The sequence below is a fragment of the Sinocyclocheilus rhinocerous genome, unplaced genomic scaffold, assembly GCF_001515625.1.
Source record: "Sinocyclocheilus rhinocerous isolate Xijiao unplaced genomic scaffold, SAMN03320098_v1.1 scaffold4461, whole genome shotgun sequence".
In the NCBI taxonomy this organism is placed as follows: Eukaryota; Metazoa; Chordata; class Actinopteri; order Cypriniformes; family Cyprinidae; genus Sinocyclocheilus; species Sinocyclocheilus rhinocerous.
In genome coordinates, this window is record NW_015646116.1 from 75,993 (window position 1) to 88,442 (window position 12,450).

At 37.0% G+C, this 12,450-nt stretch overlaps 1 protein-coding gene across 1 annotated transcript in view; it reads right to left on the reverse strand.

Moving 5' to 3' along the window:
* The window catches only part of LOC107706951 (cadherin-18-like), an 81,607-nt gene that overhangs the window by 24,983 nt on the left and 44,174 nt on the right, over positions 1–12,450 (reverse strand). The window contains exons 5-9 of the mRNA XM_016510802.1: positions 9,692–9,859; positions 9,187–9,374; positions 8,785–9,038; positions 6,748–6,884; positions 4,985–5,106 (exon numbers count right to left, since the gene is read on the reverse strand). Coding sequence (XP_016366288.1) covers positions 4,985–5,106; positions 6,748–6,884; positions 8,785–9,038; positions 9,187–9,374; positions 9,692–9,859 — 869 coding nt within the window. The remainder of the gene's footprint in view (positions 1–4,984; positions 5,107–6,747; positions 6,885–8,784; positions 9,039–9,186; positions 9,375–9,691; positions 9,860–12,450) is intronic.

The following is a 12,450-nucleotide window of genomic DNA, read 5'->3' on the forward strand; positions in this document are numbered from 1 at the left end:
CATTTGTAGATTTTCAATAAGTGCTTGATCATATGGAATTGAAAGTTTAATGACATTTGAAAGCATTTGAACTTTAATGAAATAATGATTTGTTTGAACATTATCTAATGTTTAATAAGTTTATTAGCAAACAATAACAAGCACATTATCTCACGTTTCTAACTCTTTGAATATATACAGGTGCATCTCAATAAATTAGAATGTCGTGGAAAAGTTCATTTATTTCAGTAATTCAACTCAAATTGTGAAACTCGTGTATTAAATAAATTCAATGCACACAGACTGAAGAAGTTTAAGTCTTTGGTTCTTTTAATTATGGTGATTTTGGCTCACATTTAACAAAAACCCACCAATTCACTATCTCAACTAATTAGAATATGGTGACATGCCAATCAGCTAATCAACTCAAAACACCTGCAAAGGTTTCCTGAGTCTTCAAAATGGTCTCTCAGTTTGGTTCACTAGGCTACACAATCATGGGGAAGACTGCTGATCTGACAGTTGTCCAGAAGACAATCATTGACACCCTTCACAAGGAGGGTAAGCCACAAACATTCATTGCCAAAGAAGCTGGCTGTTCACAGAGTGCTGTATCCAAGCATGTTAACAGAAAGTTGAGTGGAAGGAAAAAGTGTGGAAGAAAAAGATGCACAACCAACCGAGAGAACCGCAGCCTTATGAGGATTGTCAAGCAAAATCGATTCAAGAATTTGAGTGAACTTCACAAGGAATGGACTGAGGCTGGGGTTAAGGCATCAAGAGCCACCACACACAGACGTGTCAAGGAATTTGGCTGCAGTTGTCGTATTCCTCTTGTTAAGCTACTCCTGAACCACAGACAACGTCAGAGGCGTCTTACCTGGGCTAAGGAGAAGAAGAACTGGACTGTTGCCCAGTGGTCCAAAGTCCTCTTTTCAGATGAGAGCAAGTTTTGTATTTCATTTGGAAACCAAGGTCCTAGAGTCTGGAGGAAGGGTGGAGAAGCTCATAGCCCAAGTTGCTTGAAGTCCAGTGTTAAGTTTCCACAGTCTGTGATGATTTGGGGTGCAATGTCATCTGCTGGTGTTGGTCCATTGTGTTTTTTGAAAACCAACGTCACTGCACCCGTTTACCAATAAATTTTGGAGCACTTCATGCTTCCTTCTGCTGACCAGCTTTTTGAAGATGCTGATTTCATTTTCTAGCAGGATTTGGCACCTGCCCACACTGCCAAAAGCACCAAAAGTTGGTTAAATGACCATGGTGTTGGTGTGCTTGACTGGCCAGCAAACTCACCAGACCTGAACCCCATAGATAATCTATGGGGTATTGTCAAGAGGAAAATGTGAAACAAGAGACCAAAAAATGCAGATGAGCTGAAGGCCACTGTCACAGAAACCTGGGCTTCCATACCACCTCCATGCCACGCTGAATTGAGGCAGTAATTAAAGCAAAAGGAGCCCCTACCAAGTATTGAGTACATGTACAGTAAATGAACATACTTTTCCAGAAGGCCAACAATTCACTAACAATGTTTTTTTTATTGGTCTTATGAAGTGTTCTAATTTGTTGAGATAGTGAATTGGTGGGTTTTTGTTAAATGTGAGCCAAGATCATCACAATTAAAATAACCAAAGACTTAAACTACTTCAGTCTGTGTGCATTGAATTTATTTAATACACGAGTTTCACAATTTGAGTTGAATTACTTAAATAAATGAACTTTTCCACGACATTCTAATTTATTGAGATGCACCTGTATTAACTAATGATCCATTAAGCATTATATCTCTCTCTCTTCCTTCGGCATGCTCCCTTTTATCAGGGGTCGCCACAGCGGAGTGATCCGCACAACCGATTTGGCACATGTTTTACGCCGGATGCCCTTCCTGCCGCAACCCAGCCCTGACAGTGCACTAACTCGTGCAAACCCAGTGCTGGGACGCACTCACTCACTCACTCACTCATTCCCATTAAGCATTATATAATGTTTGTTAATGATTTATTAATGAAAGCTATTATAAAGTGTTACCCACTTTTGTTAATCTTCGAAACACAAGTTTAATTAAACCTGAGATGTTTTTATCCCTTCATTGAAAGTAGTAACCATGTAACCAAAACTTAGAAGGTCATTAAGACTTCATAAAATGAATCCATATGAAGCAGTTTAGTCCAAGTCGTGTGAAGAGACACAATCACTTTATATGATGATTTAATTTAGGCTTTTATGTACATCTAAGCAATGATCGACACACAAGCATACTGTACATCACAAGACTTGGCTTAAACCGCTTGATTCTTATGGATGAATTTTATGACATTTTTGGATGTTCTAAGTTTTGGCTGTACTTTCAATGGAGGGACAAAAACCTCTCAAGTTTAATTAAAAATATCTACATTTGTTTTTTGAAGATTAACCAAAGTCTAATGGGTTTGGAACAGCATTTGAATGAGTAAATTATGACAGAATTGTGATATTTGAGTGACCTATCATTTTAAATGCTCTTTATGGTTAACCACCAGCACAACGGACACAAATGTTCAAAGAGGACACTTGATATTTAATCAAAAAAATGCATTGCTGCCCACTGTGTGTGAGTTGTGTGTCTAACTGCTTAAATCGTAATCTCATTCAAGGGTAAAGCTATAATGGCTATGCCGCAGCAATGCTGTGCATTGCTGCACATGAACCTAGATTTCAACGTGCAACGATTAACATTTCCTGTGAGCCATTCCTAGTGCGCTTGATGCGGACTGCTATCTGCCGGTGAATTCATTGGTACACGCTGAATTATTTATAGGTTTAAAAGCCTCCAAAGTCTGTTGAGCCACAGATAAATCCATCCTTGATGGTGTCAGACATATCATAAAGGCAGCGTATATGTTTCTCATTTATGCATGTGCACTTGGCGTTAGTGTACGTGGGAGTGTGTGTGTTCATACATATGTCAGAAAAGAAAGACGGAATTAAAACATGAAAAAAAGATAGTTTGAGAAAACAGAAACGGTTCAGAAATAGGGTAGGAGAAAGGACAGGAGAAAAGGAGGAGTACAGAAAAATGGTTTCAGGGGTTCGGATTGGAGCTGACAGGTCGAAAAAGAATGATAGGGGCACACTGAAAAAAGGACTGAGAGGAGATAACTAACCTGGCCTGCCTTGGAGCCTTCACACACAACCAGAGCACTGTCAGTGGCAATATAGGGGGCATTGTCATTGACATCCAAGACCTGGACTGTGACTGGTACATAGCTCACCAGATTTGGATTGTCTGGGAAAAAAAATGACAAATATTCAATCATGGATGTTTTCTGTTGAGATAATTAAAAAATACCAGGCAAAACAACAATGAATGCTCAATGTATGAGGGATTTCACATGATTGAAATCATGCCATATCAGGACACATTGGCATAAAGTGTGAATCAGCAATATTTGCTGTTGAATACCATGTTTTATTTACAAGACAGAGATATCCTTAAATAATTTATTCATAATTCAAATGCCAATTTTTGGCAGTTCTTTAACTGTGTGGACATTTAATATTCTCACTAGTTTATTAGTCCAATAGTAATGTTCAACACTAGGCTACATACATACATCATAGGTGAATGTATCATATGTGTTTAATTGCATCGTTTGTGATGTAAATTACATTTTAAACATTTTGAAAGCAAAATATCTGGTCCATCGGTCTTGCTAATTTCACAGCTAGTATTTGTATGTATCCTAAATATGCACAGTTAAATAATATTTTCACACTTTTACACTAGTTTGATATACTCGTGCAAACCCAGTGCTGGGACGCACTCACTCACTCACTCACTCATTCCCATTAAGCATTATATAATGTTTGTTAATGATTTATTAATGAAAGCTATTATAAAGTGTTACCCACTTTTGTTAATCTTCGAAACACAAGTTTAATTAAACCTGAGATGTTTTTATCCCTTCATTGAAAGTAGTAACCATGTAACCAAAACTTAGAAGGTCATTAAGACTTCATAAAATGAATCCATATGAAGCAGTTTAGTCCAAGTCGTGTGAAGAGACACAATCACTTTATATGATGATTTAATTTAGGCTTTTATGTACATCTAAGCAATGATCGACACACAAGCATACTGTACATCACAAGACTTGGCTTAAACCGCTTGATTCTTATGGATGAATTTTATGACATTTTTGGATGTTCTAAGTTTTGGCTGTACTTTCAATGGAGGGACAAAAACCTCTCAAGTTTAATTAAAAATATCTACATTTGTTTTTTGAAGATTAACCAAAGTCTAATGGGTTTGGAACAGCATTTGAATGAGTAAATTATGACAGAATTGTGATATTTGAGTGACCTATCATTTTAAATGCTCTTTATGGTTAACCACCAGCACAACGGACACAAATGTTCAAAGAGGACACTTGATATTTAATCAAAAAAATGCATTGCTGCCCACTGTGTGTGAGTTGTGTGTCTAACTGCTTAAATCGTAATCTCATTCAAGGGTAAAGCTATAATGGCTATGCCGCAGCAATGCTGTGCATTGCTGCACATGAACCTAGATTTCAACGTGCAACGATTAACATTTCCTGTGAGCCATTCCTAGTGCGCTTGATGCGGACTGCTATCTGCCGGTGAATTCATTGGTACACGCTGAATTATTTATAGGTTTAAAAGCCTCCAAAGTCTGTTGAGCCACAGATAAATCCATCCTTGATGGTGTCAGACATATCATAAAGGCAGCGTATGTGTTTCTCATTTATGCATGTGTCCATGGAGTTAGTGTACGTGGGAGTGTGTGTGTTCATACATATGTCAGAAAAGAAAGACGGAATTAAAACATGAAAAAAAGATAGTTTGAGAAAACAGAAACGGTTCAGAAATAGGGTAGGAGAAAGGACAGGAGAAAAGGAGGAGTACAGAAAAATGGTTTCAGGGGTTCGGATTGGAGCTGACAGGTCGAAAAAGAATGATAGGGGCACACTGAAAAAAGGACTGAGAGGAGATAACTAACCTGGCCTGCCTTGGAGCCTTCACACACAACCAGAGCACTGTCAGTGGCAATATAGGGGGCATTGTCATTGACATCCAAGACCTGGACTGTGACTGGTACATAGCTCACCAGATTTGGATTGTCTGGGAAAAAAAATGACAAATATTCAATCATGGATGTTTTCTGTTGAGATAATTAAAAAATACCAGGCAAAACAACAATGAATGCTCAATGTATGAGGGATTTCACATGATTGAAATCATGCCATATCAGGACACATTGGTACAAAGCTTCAATCAGCAATATTTGCTGTTGAATACCATGTTTTATTTACAAGACAGAGATATCCTTAAATAATTTATTCATAATTCAAATGCCAATTTTTGGCAGTTCTTTAACTGTGTGGACATTTAATATTCTCACTAGTTTATTAGTCCAATAGTAATGTTCAACACTAGGCTACATACATACATCATAGGTGAATGTATCATATGTGTTTAATTGCATCGTTTGTGATGTAAATTACATTTTAAACATTTTGAAAGCAAAATATCTGGTCCATCGGTCTTGCTAATTTCACAGCTAGTATTTGTATGTATCCTAAATATGCACAGTTAAATAATATTTTCACACTTTTACACTAGTTTGATATAATTACTGCAATGGTAATCTTCTCACAAGTGATAATTACGTTGATTTTTCTGCCCACATAACATGTCTCACATTTCACCTCAAGCTTTTCATTCACACTGTTGTGTATTTTATTTTATTTTTTTGGACACCATAACTGTTGAAAAGGATCATTAAAGTTAATTATAATAATTCATACTTCTATAATGTATTTTCATTTTCTTTGTCTGTGACTAGGATAAAATAACAAAATATGTACAAATGCATTTATAAAATGTTTTTATATGGCAAAAAAGGTGAAATGTGTAGGTTTTAATAAAAATCATCCCCTGGGACATTAAAGTGGTCTGAGCCTCGTGACACTGAGTCTTGTGACATAGGGGCCACCTGTTCCTCTGCTGTCCTATACACTAAAGGCAAAAATGTGAAAAATAAATAATGAAAAGCCTGAAGTTGAAGAAATATATGTTGAGAGACATTATATCATTTTATATCAATACAGTGAGATATATATGATTCATGCTGCTCTCATTGGATTCACTGAAGCATGATGGGAATTTAAAATCAGTGTGGGAAACATTACACCCATTTTGGAGTTGTGCGAGGAATGTCGTTCGGTATGATGGAACTGAGATTAACTAACATTATAACCTAACCTAACTAACCTAACATGATCAGCTCACTATCAGCAAGCATTTAAAGAGGGCAGTTTCAGCCCATTAGCTGAACACCACTGTGAAGAAAAGTGTAGAGGAAAGATAATTGTTTAGATAAGCATCTGTAAAAACAAGAAAGAGAGAGAGAGAAAAAAAAACAAATAGGAAAAAGAGAAGAAAAATTGATTGACCCTGTCCACCTTCAAAGCCACATCAGCATGCCAACAGCAGCTTCAGCATCAATCCCACAATGCAACATTCCTTCAAAGAGACATTTGTTTTCGTCAGTATTGATGACTCAGACTTCAGGGTCAATGATACCTTCTTGGACATAATGTTCCCAGTCCATACTTCAAGAATGCTTGACTCAATATAAAGATATCATTGGTAAAATGGTTCCCTGTGTTTTCCTTAGAAACCAATATAAAAAATAAATAAATAAATACAAAATAAAATCAATGCATACAAACATAATTCTGACCTCAGGGTTGTACATACCAATCTCTGAAGCCATCACTGTGATGTTGTGCCAGGCTACCTCCTCTCGGTCTAGATTCCTGGTGGTTGTAACAAGTCCACTGTCAACATCGATGCTGAAAAGTGCATCACCTTCTGCATTTTGGTCGATGGAATACCTAAAAGTGCAATGCAGAAAAGTTCTACTCAAAGAACATATTCAAAGTATGATGGCAGATATTTCAGATGCACATATGAGGAGTATACATTATGCTTTAAAGGGGTCATATGATGCGATTTCAAGTTTTCCTTTCTCTTTGGAGTGTTACAAGCTCTTGGTGCATAAAGAAGATCTGTAAAGTTGCAAAGACTAAAGTCTCAAATCCAAAGAGATATTCTTTATAAAAGTTAAGAGTCAACCACGCCTACCTAAAACGGCTCGTTCTAACACGCCCCCACATATCTACCTCACTATGTGGAAATATTAGCATAATGCCGCCCAAATGTTCACGCAAAGAAAGAAGGCGTGGTTTTGGGGAGTGTCAGGGAGACGCTGTGTATTTCAGTGCGAAAGCAAAAGCACTTTATTTGGCCTTCCGGAAGTAGATGCAATTAGGAATCATTGGTTAAGATTTATTTACAACAGAACAGCACAACCCAGATGTTCAAATTTGTGCAACGCATTTGTAGCGAATCAGCTCAAAGGGGAAATATGAAGAATTAATCATAACTAGTTATAATTAATTATAAATATTTAGATCCGCTGTAAGTATTTACTTGACCTCTCAGGGTCAACTGTCTGTCAATTCTAAGAACGTTAATTTCCTGGTTAAGGGAAATAACTTTCTTACTGTACAATACTACACAGAGCATGTAGCATAAATCTGCATGATTAGGGACTCCAGTTATGAGCAAACAATGAACAAAGTCAAGTGTGATACAAGCAAGACTTTATTAACTACATAAACACTTAAACTAGTCTAACAAACACATACACCCACACACCCACACACACACACACACACACAGTTATATAAATAGGCTCTATGCACAATTGTTTCTGCATTTGGCCTCAGTGGCCACCACAACTTCAGGTGCAATGCAGTGTATGGAAATTCTAAGAAAATTAAGCATGAAATAAAATCAATATTGATATGATTACCCATTTACACTGAACATATTTAAAGCTTCTGGAACTTATTATTAAGCTACTAGAACCCTAGTGAAAATTATGTTATAGAGAATTTATTTCATTATTATATAGTGAAGTATTTGAAATACATTTGTTTTATGCTAACATTTACATAATTATATACTGCAGTTGTATACATTTACATAATTATACCCTGCAGTTGTACACTTTTGGTATACTAAACTGGTTTACTTAAAGTCTGCTAAATTGGAACAACTAATTTTGTGCTTATTGCACTTTAATTGTGCGGAAGTTGTGCTGAGGTGCAACTAAAGATATACTTAAGTGTATTTATGCTAAAGTGGAACTATTGCAAGTATACTTCAGGTACACTTTAAATATCTTGCATTTAAAGACTGATATTATACAGAGATCATACAATCCTCATTAATAGTGATATTAAACATTTTAGGCAAAATATTAAGAAATGTGCATTGTGCAATAAAGAAATACTCCAAATAAAGTTTAATTATATTTTTATATCAGTAAATCTTAAGTGATATGTCAATAAATATGTTCATGGATTTGATAAATGTATTTTAAATAAATTATGGCTTAGTTTTTTTTTATTATTATTTTTTAGGGAAATAAGACGACAAAAGAGTTTGCTATTACCATAGTTTGCTATGGGAGAATATGTATTTCCTTAACCTCCAATTTGAGTTGCAATTCTGCCTCTTTGCTACTGTCAATCAAATTAATTAAATTAAAATACACACATACATTTTAACTGAATTAAAATTAAAAAGGCATTCTCAATTAAATTCTGAATGGGGCACAACCCTGGTAGACTACTGGCAGAGACAGGCGATGACATTTGCATTGATAGCCATTTAAAATATACCCCAAAACCACATATACCAGTATAATTCTCTTTGAAAACTCACCTGACTTTGCCTCTTGTGCTGTCCGGGTCTTGAGCAGTTACCATGCCAACCTCTGTCCCAGCCGGAGCATTTTCATAGACATCCATGATATAGTAGTCCATAGTAAACACTGGAGCTTCATCAACATCCCCAATGATAAGCTTGAGCGTGGTGGTGTCTTTGAAAGGGCCCAGGTAAGAAAAACGAGGATCCAGATGGGTGTTGACACCTTCTATGTTCAAAGAGTATGCTTTCTTCTTCTCGTAGTCCAGAGGCTAGAAAGGACATCAGTAATACGATCAAGGGAGAAGCAGAAAATACATTTTAGCCACCTTGGGAAAAGACAGGACATGGATGAATAAGCAGACATTAATTTACATGGCTGTTGAACCCATTGGTTTTGTGTGAACATCTAGTTCTGACCTTTCTGAGTGAGATGATTCCTTCTCTCTTGTCACTGTCTGTAGAGATGGAAAACATGGCAGCTCCTTCTTCATTGGTAATTCTGTATGTCATCTCAGAGTTGATGCCAAGATCTTCATCGTTCACTTTGATTTTACCAACTGCTTTCCCTACCTGAGCAGATTCTGGCACGTACAGCTGATAGTTCTCTGAAGTGGAGGATAAACACAAACAGAACAGATGCAATTTTATTAAACATTCAAAATCTTTTGATGCGAATATTAAAAAGTGTTGCTTGCGCTCAGCTAATTTGCAGGGTTTATTTGGGATAAACCTGAGCAAGCTCAATAAAAGTAGTTTACTTTCAAAAAATAAAGCTTAAACGAATTCAGCCATTTGGGATAAATTCACAGTACATTCAAAGGGATTTAAAGATTAGATGGTTACTGTGGAAAGGGCGTGCCGCGTGCCTAAAATCCAGATTTTTTCCATGGTGAAAGAGATCGAGAGAAGCAGAGACTCATACTTTGAGGGAATCGTGGTGGATTGTCGTTGACGTCGGTCAGTGAGATGTTGACTGTTGTGGATCCGGACAGACCCCCGACAGAGCCGGCCATGTCTTTGGCTTGGATGATGACAGAGTACATCTCTCTAGTTTCTCTGTCCATGTTCGGCAAAGCTGTACTGATGACACCTATGACCCAGAGGGCAGAAAGGATAAATATAGCTCATGCTGACCTACATAACCCATATCCCTTATTGGATGTTCAAAATGGTATTGCCATTTTCTGCAAATTATGGTGTTCAAGTACAAATATTAAAATGGCCAATATTCCCATACCAGGCAAAGGTTAGGGAGGTCTTGAGCCTTCCAAATGAAGTGAAAACAAAAGGTTGTCTTATTTGTATACGTTAATCAAGGTGTGTATTTTCTCAGTTTGCATTTTGCAACAGCAAACTGCAAAAGGCCTTTTTAGTATAAGTATTAACATATGTAACCGTGGACCACAAAACCAGTCATAAGGGTAAATTTTTCGAAATTGAGATTTAGATATTATCTGAAAGCTGAGATATAGCTATTTGAAAATCTGGAATCTGAGGGTGCAAAAAAATCTAAATATTGAGAAATTCGCCTTTAAAGTTGTCCAAATGAAGTTCTTAGCAATGCATATTACTAATCAAAAATTAAGTTTTAACATATTTACAGTAGGACATTTACAAAAAAAAATTTTAAATATATATTTTTTTAATATTTTACTTACTTTAAAATATTTTAATATATTAATACTTTACTTAATATTCTAATGATTTTTGGCATAAAAGAAAAATCAATCATTTTGACCCATACAATGTATTTTTGGCTACTACAAATATACCCCAGCAACTTTTATTTAAAAGTCGAACATTTATTTCTGTCAAGATACACTGAACATTTTCTATGGAAATTCCCACAAAATGGTAGAAAATCCCTTAAAAGTCACCATAGAATTCACATAGAATTCACGAAAATGAGGGACTGGAGCTGTGAAGCTTCTACAAAGGAAAAAAGCACCATAAAAGCAAAAAGTCATAAGCCATTCAACAGCCATAAGTAGTCCACACAACACATGCACTATATTTTAAGTCTACTGAAGCCATATTACAGTATATCTCTGTGTGAGGATCAGACTGATATGAAGTCATTATTCAGAGAAAATGATAGCCATGGTCACCACTTATTTTCACTGTGCGGAAAAGAACAGCTTGGAAATATAGCCTAACATCTCCTTTTGTTTTCCACAGAAGATAGAAAGTTAAATGGGTTTTTGAAAGACATGATCATGAGTAAATAATGGATTTTTGGGCGAATCATCGCTTGAAATCAAACTGCTATAGACCTTTGATGGCATTTCCATCAATAAGAGCCCCGTTCATAGGAAGGGTGCGTGTCCAGAATATCATGTGTACACACTGCAGATCTTTGACCCCTAGTTATTGAGGCGGTGAGCTCCCAGCAAGTGGTTATCCTCTGTTTTGCCCCTGTTCTGACCTGACCAGGCTCTTTTCGAGCTTGAAAACACACCAGCAGGCGAGTACTGACCCCTCACCTCCATGTACTGTTCCTATGCAGTTTAAGCCCTTAGCATGAACCTTCCTTTCCAGATGTGCACACACACACACACACACACACACACACACACACACAAAGCATGCTGGTGATCTTCTCCTGCATACTCCACAGCTCTAAAGCAAAGTCTGCCATCTGCTCCAACACTTCCCTCAGGAGATAGAGGATAAGACAGGGATGAAGGAAAGGCTGGAAAGCAGAACAGCTTGAGTTTGCCATGTGAACTTGCATTTGTGCCCCTTTACACCATGAGATCCCATGATAATGTTTGCTGAGAAATGAGCACCAACTGACATGATACACCCGGGCCCCAGTTCACAAATATGGACAAACAAAGGGCTGTTTAAAAACAACTGGAAATCAATAACATCATTTCAAACATTTGTAAGCTCTGTCAGTATATAGCACTAGAATCATTTTATTTACTTCTTAGTGAATATATATATATATATATATATATAGGATACTTCTTGACAGTTTCATCAAATAGCTGTGTATGAAATGCCTTGATTTTTAAAAGTCTGTGTTAAAACAGAGCTGCCTGCTGCCTGACTGCTGTAGCCTATATCCAGCTTAGGCTGTTTTCCCTTTTTTAAAATTTGAAAGTTTGAATGACAGCTTGGTAAATCTGTTCGCAATCAAATATTCAATATCACTACTCATCATAAGTACTTGGTACATTATCAGCGTAGCAGGAGACGTTCAAACTAATATCATGTAATTTACGTCTCTTTGATGATTGGTTGATATCAGAAGGGAGGCTTGCCTCCCCTACGAGGATTCTTTTCTCAACACTCCTCACCGCTGAAAGTGAACTCTCGATGCTGATTGGCAAATTTTTTTTTACCAACGGAGGCACGAGAGCTCACCTCTCCCCCGGCCTCCCCCTACCCTTCTATATCACCTAGCGGTTGTAATTACATCAGCAGATTCGGCACATTCGCGATAGAAAATCGGCGCTTTCACGTTATGGTATTACAACTGTGAAATTACAAACAAAAAATACACATTCTGAGACATAAAATTTTATTAACATTAAATCGTCCTCCTCCCATTTTCACCTCAAAATTATGGGGAAGCTGTGCCTCCCCTGCCTCCCCCGACGAGCCGCCACTGCTCCAGGGGAGTTGGAAAATTAGCCTATTTTCAAAAATAGTGGAGTGTTCCTTTAAGGTTTG